The following is a 15544-nucleotide window of genomic DNA, read 5'->3' as shown; positions in this document are numbered from 1 at the left end:
ATATTGGGTAAGCACTTCTCGTGTTATTCCTCGCGAAGCGAGGTTAATAAATTTGTCGGGCCGAGCCGGCCCGAGCGGAGCTAAGCCGCGCGAATTCGAGCGAAAAATATATTTATAGATGTCTATATATGTTTATATCTTTGAAGGTGTCCGCACAATGACGTCAGACTGTCTGGCGTTGTCTGGAGCAAAATTTGCATACATGGAAAAAAATATGCGTGCATGATCAAATTTCAACTGCAATGTTCATCAATATTCACTGGACACAGAACTATCTCTCCAGAATCTTTTCCCTTTCTTTTAGAAATCTTTTTTGTGAAAGAGTGCATTAAAGAAATTACACGTTTTGTGGCCGCGGTCAATAATTTTCCGTGGGAAATAAATTCATCGAACACGACAGCGCTGCACGCCCGTTGTACATTACGTCGCGTCAGAAATAGATTTTCAACCGCAAACTAGCCCGTGGAACTACGAAAACACCATGCTCATCAAAAAAAAATTCTTATGCGCCTCTTAATCTCCTCGTTTGATGCTACAATACGAGTAAAGAGGGCTTTCCACCCAGCCCCCGCTTCGCGAGGTTTTGCGAGTCACGTATTTCTAGTAACAAATTATTGACGCTGTGTAAACTCGCTTAAAGTTTCAATGCTTTTACAACAGAAGGAGAAGTCGTGTAAAACAGCAAATTTGTTTATTAATTTGAGTCATATGCAAGAAAGCTTTAAAAAAGCGCATTTACATACACATTTGATCCATAAATAAGTTCAAAAAAAAAAAAAGCACAAATCTTGAGCAGATTTGACATTTACCATCATTGCTATGGGTAGCAAATCTAGTGTAAAACGATCTTTGCTCTCAAGCAAACTAAGACAAACTTGTGAAAATGTTGTATTTGCTCCAGATTTGCTATAGTTTTGTTATCCATGTAAATCCATTGTTTCGTTCAGTGAATTATTGACATTGAATAAATTACGTTAATCTACTTTACTTCACTTCACTTTACTTTATCTTCTTTTTAAAAGTTTGAAAAGCCCTGGGATGGGTGATTTGAGTTCTTATCTGAAGGAAGCAGGATTTCTTTTCTATCTTCGTGTTTGGAAAAGCCTCTTGGAAAAAGCCCCAACAGACCAATGACAGACAACTGCAGAATTTGTCCTCGAGGAGATTCCTTAGAACACCTAAAAGTAGGGCATTTGAATGGCTTTTAGCCCTAGAAGGGGATATTTGAACAACCTATTCTCAACAAAAAAAACTTCAAATACACGGTGGGTGTTCCGGGGAGATCTTGCCGTTTCCAGTTGATCGGTGCATAAGTTTAATAATGTATTCCTTCCCAATACTCAAAGTGTTGTACCCGTTTTATGTAACGTGTGTGTAGTGAAAAATAATAACAATGAATTTGTAACAAGGAAGTCTCAATTTGTTTTATCAGGATGTGGTTCAATGATAAACAAGACCCTTGAAAGCCCCGGATATCCTAACAACTATCCTAACAAAATGGACTGCGCCGATAAAGTTTTTATTCCACATGACAAGGCGCTGAAAATTTACTTTCAACTGTTCGAATTGGAGCTGAGTTCTTCTTGTGGGTAAGTGAAACGAAGAAAAGGAATTAAAAAAAATAACAAAATTAAGTGACAAATTATTTGCAATATTCAGTTTGTTTTAACAGGCTTCAAAAAAGAACTTCCTAGGGAATGTGGAACCTCGTTTGCTTTGTGAGCCTTGCGACAATGTCCTGCCCGGAGGAATTTTTTTTTTTTTTTTGTTAATCGGTCCTTCTCCACGTGAATGATATGATAATTTTCGATCCTGTTTATTTATCAGTTATATTTTTGTGAGCGAAAATAAGGGGGCAGAGAGGGAGACACCCGATCTAGCCCTTGGGATACGAGAAATTCTCTCAATTTATATTTATAATTTCCGTAAACAGAAGTGTTTTTGTCTTGAGGTCCTCAAGCATGAGAGGGTGATCAGATGATACCAGTACCTTGAGCAAAATTCAAACTGTAGTTTGTGTAAACAAGCATTTCGCTGCAACGTTTACGCAAATAAATAATAAACTAAAAAAAATAATAATTAACCCGAACGGGGTGCAGTGTGGTCAAAATAGAATATAATACAGGCTAAGTTCTCAGGGCAATTACAAATCGAATTCATATATTCACGTATGTGAACATGAGCATCAGAAAGTCATGAGATCTGATTACGCGTCCGATGAAAATCTATTACAAAACCAGAAGCTGACGATTGTCGCAAGATATCATGAATCTTGGCATTTAACCACCTTCCTTTACTTGAATCAGCAAATTCTATTAACCTGGTGAATTTATTTATAACCCGAATTATCGTCAAGTTTTACTCCTCTACGCCCCGTATATGTTTCTTGCGCAAAATGGTGGACCGAAAGTAAACATTTGATCGGTACGGCAAGGGGAGCAGAAATCGCGTTATTGGACATTTTGTTAACGTAGAGGGGCATACACAAAAGCGCCATAATTTGCAATGAGTGATTTTCCAAACAGACTTCTCTTGTTTTCGCTCGTTTGGAATCACATCGAGAAACATTTTTTTCCGCCATCCCCTTTGGAAAAATTGGGGAGTCGAGACGATTAACTATCTAGGTCGTGCGACCAGTATTTGAGTTTCTTGCGAGCTTCCAAGAGCGAATCGTTCGGTCTTTTCATACTGCATAGTACATCTAATGTTTAGCGTGTATATTTGGCTACAATGACACCCAGAGTGAGTTATAGGGTTCGGTTTCCATGGTGATGATGGCATCAGATTCGCTTTAAAGGCATTCCAAGAGTGTAACAAATCTCTCGGCTACGAACAATCCTCACCGTTCTAACGAAGTCCAAAGACTAATCGATGCAGATTATAAAATCCCATAATCTGTCCGAACTCTGGAAGGATTATTAAATAGTATATTAACTGGCGATTTGAACGGCTAAAAAGGACAAAGGGTTTACGATTCTTTAAATTGATTTACTTTCATAAAAGAAACGTTTTAACTTTATAGTGTTGATGAAACACTTTCACTAACTTTATACTTAAATGTTCTTGCAGGTCGGATTATTTCAAAATAATAGATGACAATAACGTGCTTGTCGACAAATACTGTGGGAATCAGTCTGGAAAAGAAGTCTTTGTATTTGGAAAATACGCGCTGATAACATTCCACTCTGATTCTTCCACTCAAGAAAGAGGATTTCGGATGTTCTTCACTTTTATTCAACCTAGTAAGTTTAATGGGACAGCTAGACAAACGTCAAAGATCGCAGATATCCTCATTTTCATTTACGTAAAAGAGTGATATTGAGAGCGAGACATGGTGATCCCAGTGGAGGCATCATGCTAGAATTTGGAGCAAATTTGTATTTTGTTTCCAAGCAGGAGGATCCTTAAAATTATAATACCTTTTTTCTAATTTGGAAATTGAAGTGTTGGCCGATTTGTTTTCCAATTCCATCTGGATTATTATCAAGCACTTTGTCATGAGCCTCTGGCTCAGAATATTGGGTAAGCACTTCTCGTGTTATAACAAATTATTGACGCTGTGTAAACTCGCTTAAAGTTTCAATGCTTTTACAACAGAAGGAGAAGTCGTGTAAAACAGCAAATTTGTTTATTAATTTGAGTCATATGCAAGAAAGCTTTAAAAAAGCGCATTTACATACACATTTGATCCATAAATAAGTTCTATAAAAAATTGCACCTACGCATTGTGTTTGTGCAAAAGCACAAATCTTGAGCAGATTTGACATTTACCATCATTGCTATGGGTAGCAAATCTAGTGTAAAACGATCTTTGCTCTCAAGCAAACTAAGACAAACTTGTGAAAATGTTGTATTTGCTCCAGATTTGCTATAGTTTTGTTATCCATGTAAATCCATTGTTTCGTTCAGTGAATTATTGACATTGAATAAATTACGTTAATCTACTTTACTTCACTTCACTTTACTTTATCTTCTTTTTAAAAGTTTGAAAAGCCCTGGGATGGGTGATTTGAGTTCTTATCTGAAGGAAGCAGGATTTCTTTTCTATCTTCGTGTTTGGAAAAGCCTCTTGGAAAAAGCCCCAACAGACCAATGACAGACAACTGCAGAGAGTGGGTGGGGGGGGGGGGGGGAGGGAGTGGTGTAGAGTAATGGCTCGAACGCCGTAGGATTGGGAAACGAAGTACTTTGAGAAATTCTTAGTTATCCTAGTTTTAGAGCTTGAAAATTTAGACGGAGTACGTACAAGTTTACATTAGGTGACATTACATAACATTTTTTTAGCATATGCATGGATTCCGTAACAATTGCGACATGCTTATTGAAGTACAGGAATAAGCAGGGGCCAATATGTACTAGTTGAAGGAAACCTATTTTGGCTTTTTCCCATTATTTTTTCCATAATAAAAGTCACGTAGCTCTTAGAGTGTTTACGGTATAAGCGCTACATGTCAATATCCCACGCTTCGATCGAACTGCCGCCCACTTGGTTTGTAATGACAAGCTTAACTGGGCTGCGAGTGTGATGAGAAAGGCGATTAAAACGCAATACAACCTATTGAGGGTCTCCCTCCATAGTTTTGGTGGTTTCCACAGGTTGTGCTCGCCAGTTTAAAACAGGATGGGGCTATTTTGATCTCGAAATTCAAACAGGAAAACAGGGGACTGTAAACAGTTTTATACGTAGCCACCACACTACTGTCTCTGAACCAGCGGTCAACTAATTTTATTCGCACCTTAATTCCAGCCTAGCGGGGCCTTGCTTTTCGCATATTTCACTTTCATCTCTCTCTGTTGATATTTTGTCACTCCTATCAATCAGATAGTGGGAATAAAGTGTAAATTCACTAAAAGAAAAATTATTTTAATTTTTGCAACATGAAATGAAACAAATTATTTTCAGTCACGTGATAGTTAATTTAAATCAATCGCAAGTGTCAGCCTATATGGCACCTATTTTTGTCGTATGTTTCATTTGTGATGTCAGAAATGCTGTTTATTTACTTTACCAGGATGTGCTTCAGTGGTAAACAATACTTTGAAAAGCCCCTTTTATCCCAACAACTATCCACCCGGAATGCACTGTGATTACAATGTTTCTATTCCATATGGCAAGGTGCTGAAAATTTACTTCCAAATGTTTAACTTGGAGCCGAGTTCTTCATGTAGGTAAGTAAAACGAAGAAAAGCACTTGAAAATAGATTGTAATTGGCAATTATTTGATATTCAGCATACCGGAAAGTACCATAGGCTTATGACCCAATAGCCAGCCACCCTGGGTCTGATATCTTGCAAGCGACCACCTCCCGTAAGCGACCACCTAGCCTACAAAAATTGGATGTTCGGTAACGGTAGATTCAACAGTATACTGAAGAATGGTAATTGGAGTGATAATATAAAGACTGTTAATGAGGCGAAAGATAATTAGCCCCAATATCTCTTGGAACTAAAATCAGTTGCCACCCTAGGCTTTTCAGATTGACAGTTTTTTTTTAAATTTAATTCTTGTCCACGTGACTGACTTGAGCGATAGATAAGTTCTAATCCTGTTTAATTATCAGTCACATCTTTGAGAGCAAAAATAAGGGGGCACAGGCGGAAATACCCGGTCTAGCTCTTACGATACGTGAATTTCTCTCAATTTATATTTAGAATTTTCGCATACGCATACGAAAGTCTTTTTGCTTTAAGGTCCTCAAACACGACCGGGTGATCCGATGACTTCAGTACCTTGAGAGCAAAAATGCAAACTGTAGTCTGTGTAGCAAGCCTTTCGTCTCAACGTTTACACATAGAATTAATAAAAGTAAGGAAAAAAAAACAACAATTAGACCCGCACAAGGAGCAGGGGTGCCGGGGTGGGGCGTTAGAACATAATATAGACTCAATGTGCAGGGCAATTGCAAATCGAATTTGTTGATTCACGTATATGAACATGAGTGACAAAGGGTCATGAAGTCCTATAATGCGTCCGATGAAAATCTTTTAAAAAAATAAAAAGCTGACAATGGTTACATATTGTGAATCTTGGCACTTTAAAGTAACCTCCTTTACTTAATTCAACAAGTTAAATTTACCCGGTGAAATTATTAATAACGCGAATTATCGTCAAGTTTTACTCCTCTACGTCCGGTATAGGCTTTTTGCGTAAAAGTCGGACCGAAAGCAAACTTTTGAGCTGTACGGCAAGGGGAACAGAAAATGCGTTATCTGACGTCTTCCCAATGTAGACGGGCATACACAAGAGCGACATAATTTGTACTGAACTATTTGCGAAGCAGACGTCTCTTGTTTTCTCCCGTTGGAATCACATCCAAAAAAGATTGAAAAGATTAACAATCTCGGTCGTGGGACGCGTATTTAAGTCTCTTGCGAGCTTCAAAGAAAGAATCGGTCGGTCTTTCGGTCTTTTCATACTGCATAGTACATCTAATGTTAAGCGTGTATACCCGGCTACAATGAAACCAAGATTGAGTTCTAGGGTTCGGTTTCATGTAACGGTGATGGCATCAGATTCGCTTTAATGCCATTCCAAGAGTGTAACAAATCTCTCGGCTGCGAACAGTCGCCGCTCTAACGAAGTCCAAAGACACATAATCTGTCCGACTCGGATGATGGGTAAGTTCTTTTCTTGGCGCAGAATGGCCAGTGGTAATAAGAAAAAGTTGCCAAGAATAAGTCGCGAAAAAGAGGGGGGCTGGGAAGTGTACTTTACGGGTCACGCCGAATTGAACTTTGGAAGAATTATCAAAATTAAAAATATTAACTAGTGATTTAAACGGATAAAAAGGACTAAGGCTTTGTAATTCTTTAAATTGATTTATTTTCATAAGAGAAGCGATTTATCCTGAAAGTTTTGATGAAACACTTGTACTAACTTTATACTTAAATGTTCTTGCAGGTCGGATTATTTCAAAATAATAGATGGCAATAACGTGCTTGTCGGCAAATACTGTGGTGAGCAGTCTGAAAAAGAAGTCTTTGTATTTGGAAAAAAAGTGGTTTTAACATTCCACTCGAATTCTTCCACTCAAGAAAGAAGATTTCGGATGTTCTTCACTTTTATTCAAATTAGTAAGTTTAATGGGACAAAACATTTGAGCCAACCTCTCTGCAGTCGCTTGTGATTTTTTGAGTCTTCTTTCGACTCTTCGTTCCTCTCGCCGGTGAAAAATATCAAATATTCCTCCTCTGCCATTGCTAGTATTAAAGTATTAAGACTTATAATATAACAGTGAACACGCGAACGCGATCGAATCTAGCCCACAAATTGTGAAGTGCGGCAGAAAACATTGGGCCGGAAGCTGTCGCATCGTGATTGGTTAATTTTTCATTTATTATTATTTCCCGTGGATGTCAGTTTTCCTTCCGTTTGGAACCTCAATCTTAAAAAATGAAAGCCGAAAATTTGATTTTTCGTTTTCCAATGCCATACGAAAACGAAAAAAAAAATTGAAATCCGTTTTTAGTGCTATAGGAAAACGAAATACAAGAATGGAAGTTCGAATTCCGCTTTCCAATGTCGTAGAAAAACAAAAGACGAAAAACGAAAGTGGAAATTGGAATTCCTTTTTCTAAAGTGGCAAAAGAAAAAAGAACGAAAATAGAAATATAAATACTGTTTTTCAATGTTGTAGGAAAACGGAAAACAAGAATGAAAATTGTATTTCATTTTTCGATGCCAAAGGAAAACGGTTGGCTTAAAGGTATACGCATTGTCTGGCTCAGGAGATTGGGCAAGCACTTCTCGTGTTATAAAAAAAACTATTGACGCTGTGTAAACTCGCTCAAAATATGAACAAATATCGCATTTACCATCATTGCTATGGGTAGCAAATCTACTGAGCCAGTTGTAAAAACAGCCGTTGAGTGACCTAAAGGGAATATCAAGAAGACGCAAGTTGAACGCAAGTTCTATTCTAAAATCGATCTTTGCTCTTAAGCAAACTAAGGCAAATTTGTGCAAATGTGGCATTTGCATTTGCATTTGCTTTACTTTACTTTACTTTACTTTATTTTACTTTACTTTACTTTACTTCACTTCACTTCACTTCACTTCACTTCACTTCACTTCACTTCACTTCACTTCACTTTACTTTACTATATCTTCTTTGTAAAATTTTGTAAAGCCCTTCATGCTTGGAAAATCGTATTGGACTTAGCCTCAACAGACCAATGACAAACAACCACCGCTTGGTGGGGGGAGGGGGGAGGGAAGGAGGGGGTAGAGTAAGGTATCGAACGCCGTAGGATTGAGAAACGAAGGACTTTGAGAAAATCTTACTCTACCTAGACTTAAGGAATGGTTCTCACTACATTTGCGCCCGGTTTGGATATCGTGATTACTCTATCAGAAAGAATAATTTTTATTACGAAATTCCTTTTTTGTTTTGTTTTTGTTTTCTTTAAGCGGGTTCGTACCAGTAAGCAGTGTTTGATTAATACAAAAAAGAAGAAACACAAGTGGTAGATATAGAAATATCCCTGGCCGTGCCAAACTGTAGACTTCTCACGGACTTTGCGTCGATCGTCGACGACAAGTTCTGAACTGCTCTACCTTGCACTTGACTTTCATCCGCAGCGCGAAGTAATAGTTTGGCCCTTGGCCTACCTTGAAATGATTCGCGAATTTCTCCCAAGTTCTTCTACCTTTTTAGTTGCGCGCTGAAACTTTAGCTGCCGCTTATAACACACCGCCTTGCAGATAAAAAACTTGCTGCTGGTATAGCAGCTGACGTCAAACTCTAACGAACATTGGATAATTTCAGCAAAATTATGCGCACTATTCCCGAAAATAAATACTTTTCCATTAGCAGCTGTGGGCGAAGAACACACGAAACACTTTGAGCTTTCGTCCACTACTTTTTTCGGTGTTTCCGTTTTGACCGCCAAAAAAAAAACCTGATAAAAATCAGTCAAACGATCTGCCGGAAGTCCCGTTGTCATTTTCTCGCACGAAAACGTACGTCATTCTCGCTTCGCTGATACATGATTGGCCCCTTCAATTGACTGCAAAAAAAATAAAAAGAAAATAAAAAAAAAACAATGGGAAAGGAAGGTGGTTCGAATATGAGCAGCCGTTTGTGGAGAGAAGCGTTGCGTGACAGCACTAATTATATAAAAAGGGCTAGCAAGAGAGGATACTCTATCTGGATGCCTGCAAAAGGCTACTGCAGGGAATATGCCTCAACAGACCAATGACAGACAGCAGCAGAGAAAACAATTCAGTTTAGATTGTCATCACGTTCCCAAAAAGCTTTGGATTCTTATGGAGAATAATCTTGCAGTCTAATTGAGTTTGGGAAGTTAAATATGAAGTAAAAAATGATAAAACAGTAAAATGAACCAACAACTTCAAAGGAATTCATGCATGGTTAACTTTCCGCTGTATAGTAGATTCTAGATTATAGAGGTGCCTTCTAGTTGAGGTCGGAATTGAATATTATTTCTCGGGGAAGAAAAAAAGTGCGGAGCGCGAGCAAGAGGGGGAGGAGGGCTTATGTCGAGGCTTAAATTGAGCACAACTTTTATTGATCAATTTAACAAGAACTTAAAAGCTCGCGGTATAACAAACAAACACCACAGCCAGTTATATTACATCTTTTTAATTTATCAGAGCGACTTTTGTAAACATTGAGCTTGAATCAAGCCAAGAGCAAGACTTTAATGACACCACTATCGAACCGAATGATCAAACAATCAAGAAATAGTTCAACTTGAAATCAAGTGAGTCAGTGATTTTCAACCAAACCAAGGAAACTGTAATATAGGAACCATAGAAATTGTCACTAAAGAACAAATGCTTGCGGCTCGTCCTTCATGGAATTTTTGTAGCTATGTGAACTTGCCTAATTTCGACAATCTTCAAGTTCGGTCTCTATTTCGAGAGACTCGTCAACATGAAGTGTTGCAGCAGCCTATCTCGCAGAAAGATCTAAAACCACCAGAAATAAAGGAAAATACAACTTAAATGTATCATATAGTCCAACGGAAAGCGAATAAATGGCAAGAAAATAATTTACTTTGCATCCATTTCTACCGTACACATGCCTATTTTTCAGATCATGTAACAACATGACTTCGGTCGCCAAAGAAAAAAGCAGCGATGTTTTCGTAAATTTAAGGAATCAACTTGTCGGCAAAGTGCTTTGGGTTCACCATGTAAAGTACACGCTGGTACTTTCGAATTATTTCTTTCATTTCGTAGTTTCCCATCCAGTTTAGTTAACGGGTAGAACGTTTATATCGAACTTGGCTTGTTAAAGAAAACAACTCTGGATATTCCAGCTTTGTATCTTTCACTCTCGTAGTCTCCTGACCATCTCAAGCCACCATTGCATTGCATTGCATTGCATGGCATAACGTGGCGTCGCATTGCACGCATTGTGTTGTATTGTGTATTGCATTTACTTATTTTATTTTACTTTTCCTTGCAGCCCTTTGCCCCACGGGCTGGCTTCCAGGTTTCCATGGACCTTGCTTTAAAATTTTTAAAGAGAGAATGGAATGGAACGCTGCTAAATCCTTCTGCGTGGCATTAGGAACAAACCTTGCAATTTTGAATTCACAAGCCAATGTAGAAGCGGTTTCCTCAAAAATTAAAGACTTGGCGTGGATTGCTTTGCATAGGGATCCGAAGAACGGCTCCAGATGGCTTTGGATTGACGGATCACCCACTAATTACACAAACTGGGGCTACAACCAACCTAACCATGGCGTGGGAGGCACGGAAGACTGTGTAGCAACCAGTGCTAGAGATAAATGGCATGACTATTCCTGCAAACGATCTTTCCATCCCATTTGTGAAATGAATCGTAAGTGAGAGGTCATTCAGTTATAGTCATTTCTAAAGGTAGTTGTTTTCAGTTGCCGAGTTTATTAAAGAAATTTATTTCACCCTTTTTAGTGTTATTTTCTGCTAAACTTTGTAATCATTCACCAGCAAAGCTTACAAGTCACAGGTTATATGCCACTTACGCCTTTCGATATCCAGTGAAGCGCTAGAGGTAAATTATAAAAGTTTCAAGTATCCAAGTCATAAGTGACTATCTTTTAGTGTGCCACAGTCTAGAAAGATTGAGCCTAATTAAATAATCCTGAATATTTAACCCTGCTAGGTATGTGGGTTAGTAGTTTTAACGACTATTTTAACACCTTGCATCACACGGGACTTTATATAGTTTTATAAATAGATTTCGCTAATAGACTGGCGGGTCTCTATAAAGTGTAATCCTCATATTCAATTTTCATCCTGCAATAGTTTGAGTTAATTAATTATTATTTATTTATTATTTTTTTTGTTATTATTATAATTATCGCTAATAGTTATTGCATCAAATTCTTTTGGCAGAGAGGTAAGAAATATGAAATAACTTAAAATATACAACCTAAAATTTTCTCATTCGAAATTGTCGCACTCTGGCTGGCCATGCAAAATAGCAAGTTTTTTTATTCTAATTGCTTTAGGAGCATTCAGTCGGAAACGCGATTTTGTGACCGTTGGAGTTCAATTTTTCTTTTCCAAATGATATCGCACTTTCTCTATTTTTGAATGTGTTTAAGTCATGAAATAGTGAATTAAACAAGCTTAACTCACAATAAAGCTAATTAGTAACCGTCCACCTATATTTGAGATAAAGATCTTTTCTCGCTTTGTGTTTTCAATGAAAGATATTTTCTGACTCCTCCATATGTCCGCTTGAACCCAATCATTCTGAAAATTTCATATTATTTACTATCACTACATGTAGTCTTCATTCGTAAGTTATCGCCTTTTCCCGGGGGGACATCACAGATTCTGTTTTACCTAGTAGCTACATCCTTCTGACCAATCAAGTAGTTACTTTGTTTTTCTTTTTTCCTTTCGCAAAGCTTCACTAGTGTCTGCTTCAAAAAATATTACTCTGAAGAATGGTGTGCATGTTTATCCTCCACGGTGTCTCATATCAAATCAAGATTATGGATCAACTTGTACCTTTATTTGCTCCAGTGGTTACCAGCTCAGTGGTCCTGCCTCTATAAGGCGTGGATTTTGGGGAGCCTGGAGCGAGGATGTCAGCACAGTCAGCTGTAACGGTTTGTACTGAGTTGCTGTTGTTCAAGGTAACGTTAAGAGTCTATCTCCCTTGCCATCTTTTTAAATCTCACATTCCTATACCCTACACTATTGAGTAATGACAAAGTAAAATCAAAATTTAAGTACCAATCTTCCAAACATGCAATGTAATTCATTACCTTTCAATGCTATGCACGACGTGCAACCTAATTTTTGATAACCCTTACTGATATGAATATGAGAATGCAGAACAAATTTACCATTTCCATGCTTCTTACCAGAAAATTTGATTGAACCGACTAAGCATCTTACTTTTGAATGCGGATGAATTTATGATGCATTTCTTTAAAGGCTTATATTTCTTAGCATTTGCTTCAATTACCAGAATGTTGGAAAGCTCTTGGCATGGAAGATAATGCTATCGCTGACAAACAAATCAGTGCCTCTACACAATTGGATGCTAATCATGCTTCCAGCAAAGGCAGACTGCAACTGAAGGCGGCTTCGAACAATGGCGGATCGTGGTCAGCTCTTATAAATGATGTCAGTCAATGGCTCCAGGTTGATTTTGGAAATCAGCAAACTATAGTAACACGTGTAGCAACACAAGGAAGTAACGCTAAGAGCCAGTGGGTGACGAAATACAAACTGCAGTACAGTTACGATGGGTTTAACTTCCAGTACTACAGCGAACCAGGACAAAATGAAAACAAGGTATCATACACGTTTTCGTCGTAAAAACGAGTTTTAAAAAGAAATACACTTCAATTAACGCTGGAATTATGTAAGCCCAGATTTTTTAAGGAGCAAATACCGCTAACTATTGAATAAATCGCTATCCAACGGGTAAAATGTCAATACTGAAATCTTATCCCATGGATGTAATTATCCTCACTTTGAAAAAATAGGGCCAGGTTGTTGAAGTGAGTAAGACTTCATGTAGGCGTAAAATTTCTCAGCTCTATTTATCCAACCATTGAGATCACAATTAATTCACAAGGGGAAATCCACATATTACACCCCTGATCCTTGTTCGCTTCCGAGTTGCGATTCGCAGAAACTATTGCAAATATTATGGAACAATGAGTGATAAATGTCGGTAAATCTAAACTGAACATTTTATATGGCAATAACTTACATTTTGTTGGAGCTTTCTTCCATGAAAGGTCTAAATATCCACAAATCCGTACTATGGGCTAATGTTTGACTACAAACATGGCGATTCTTTGTCCTGTGCGGACAAACAGCTGCTAATCTTTATGCGACCACAGGCCTCCCAACATGAAAATTAACAATAAAAACTCTACGAAATTGAAAACTAATGTTACAACACTTCATTATTGTGATAGCAAATCCTGAATATTTGATAATTTCAGAAACTTGAATCATTAATTATGGTTTGTTGCTTCTTTTAGGAGTTTGCTGGAAACAAAGACCAGAATACCATAGTTATTCACGACCTGAACAAACCAATCAGAGCTCGTTACATCCGATTCAGACCAACAGCTCGGCATAACAACATATCAATGAGGGTGGAGCTCTACGGCTGTAAAGGTACTCAAGGTTTCCTGTTATAAAAAGTAATCTATATGTTTCTTTTTTCATTTATGGAAACTTTATAATACAAACTTTACAGTGGTATAGCAAGGAAAATGACTTCTTTTCGGCTAGGGTTGTGAAAGTTGCCTGAGTGTTTCAGTTGAAGTGCGGCGTCCTATTAACACCACGAAATGTTCGAAGTCAATTTACGCCAAGACTTTAATTTGCGATGTGTTTGGTATGATTTGGCGTCATAAAATATGGTTTTCATAACATTTACATCGTATATAGTTTCCTCAGGCATATCTGTTCAATTTTTGGCACTTTGTGGCAGATTTCACATTAAGAATATCGTTATCCTGTTCTTTTATTGTATTTACATCACAGTCAATGAAGATGATGCAACAAACATCCTTCAAGCAAATCCATATTTGAGGAAGCTCGATTCTGATAAGTGGGCTAGCCCACAAAACAGTCAGAAATGGAGCATAACGAAGACATGTAGTACATCTTTGATCAAATTCATTACACTATGTTAGCCTTCGTGTTCTTACTCCTTTATACTACATTCTTTTAAATTGACAAATTTAACACTATTTGAGTTTTCTTGTCATGCACTTTCATCTTTAAAGAAAACCGTTACACACTCATTGGGTACTTTTATTTTGGGTAATTATAAATCACTATCACTAAGATTGATATTATTTATCTATTTCTTTTATTTTCGTAAAACGAATACTTGACGTACGGGACGTAATGTGCCAGTTATGATTTCCTTTTAGGGAAGAGTATAATCAGTCATTGGCTCTTAGATGGTTCCGATCCAGACGTAAAGTAAGCAATTGAAGAATCAAATAATTTGTGTTTTTTTTTTTTTTTTTTAATTAAATGTTGAATGGTTCGGGTGTCCATATATCTGTGGACACTGGCGTTACAGAAAACACTTCCTTAAGCATCTGAGAAATTGAGTTGAGACCGTATGATAAGCTATCTTTAATATTTCTCTTGTTGTTTTTCTATTCCTTTTTAGTATAAATCTGCTAGTGTTCTATCCCGAATGCCGTTCTCTGATTGACTACGCTACTCGCTAACTATTCTGTGACAGATAGTGAGTAGCGATTTCCAACAAAATGGCGCCCTCTTCTTCCCGTTTTCGAAGTGTCTGCGATGAGGAAATAGATAATTTACTTGTTTAGTTTTGAACGACTAGTATACTTATACTAAAACAATTAGATTATTCGCTCTCGATTTCTATGCGTGATAGTTGATTCGGGCTTCGCCCTCATCAACTATCACGCGATAGAAATCTCGAGCTCATAATCTAATTGTTAACTATTCACTTCAACAACCGTTGTTTAAATTTTGAGGATCAAGTTCCAATTTTTGAAATTGAATCATTATGTAGAAAAAGACTTGCGAATGGTTGTAGGTTAGTGTTTGCGAATGTTGTTTTTCCGTAAAAATAATGATGCAGTGTATAGTTTTTACAGTGAAACCCCGCTCTACGGAGACCCCCTGAATACTAACACTCGTTATAACGGACAGTTTTCTTGTTCCCGCTCCATACATTTTCTTTAAAATTAACCCGCTTAATAACGACACTCTGTAATACAGACACTTTTTCTGGTCCCAACGGTGTCCGTAATAACAGGGTTTTACTATACTTTCCTTTGCTAACACCCTGAATTGCTGTAACAATACGTTAATTTTGTTTTGAGACAATTGAGCTTACATACAATTGCTTAAGAGATCTACATCCTTCCAATGCTACAGGTATCATTTATTATTATTGTTTTGATAGATATTTTGGTACTGTGAACTTTATTGAGGGCTGGTGTCCTGGCAGCAAGGCCGCCTACTTTAGTCAAAACAGCTCCTACGCTACTGTGCCTAACATAAACATCACGAATTGTGATTTTACGATTGCGTTTTGGATAAAATCCAATGGT

The 15544-nt window shown here is 37.6% G+C and overlaps 1 protein-coding gene across 1 annotated transcript; it reads left to right on the top strand.

Annotated features, from left to right (window-relative positions):
• The first annotated feature begins 1454 nt into the window (after positions 1–1454).
• LOC146459834 (discoidin, CUB and LCCL domain-containing protein 2-like) lies at positions 1455–13633 on the top strand. Its single transcript, XM_085088752.1, has 8 exons — positions 1455–1589; positions 3070–3242; positions 5013–5169; positions 6903–6958; positions 10438–10815; positions 11873–12076; positions 12442–12770; positions 13472–13633. Exons 1-8 carry the CDS (start codon positions 1498–1500, stop codon positions 13631–13633), a joined length of 1551 nt encoding a protein of 516 aa, XP_084944878.1. The 5' UTR covers positions 1455–1497.
• The last annotated feature ends 1911 nt before the right edge of the window (positions 13634–15544 follow it).

The sequence above is a fragment of the Pavona decussata genome, unplaced genomic scaffold (assembly GCF_977016875.1).
Source record: "Pavona decussata unplaced genomic scaffold, jaPavDecu1.1 SCAFFOLD_215, whole genome shotgun sequence".
NCBI classification, from domain to species: Eukaryota; Metazoa; Cnidaria; class Anthozoa; order Scleractinia; family Agariciidae; genus Pavona; species Pavona decussata.
This window is presented reverse-complemented; position numbering and strand designations above follow the sequence as displayed.

Excerpts from the sequence above, each read along its gene's own strand:
- LOC146459834 (XM_085088752.1), top strand. The coding sequence starts at position 1,498 with ATGGACTGCGCCGATAAAGTTTTTATTCCACATGACAAGGCGCTGAAA. Across the intron at positions 6,959-10,437 it reads GCTTGTCGGCAAATACTGTG|CCCTTTGCCCCACGGGCTGG; the intron begins GTGAGCAGTCTG and ends TTTTCCTTGCAG. Across the intron at positions 10,816-11,872 it reads TCCCATTTGTGAAATGAATC|CTTCACTAGTGTCTGCTTCA; the intron begins GTAAGTGAGAGG and ends CCTTTCGCAAAG.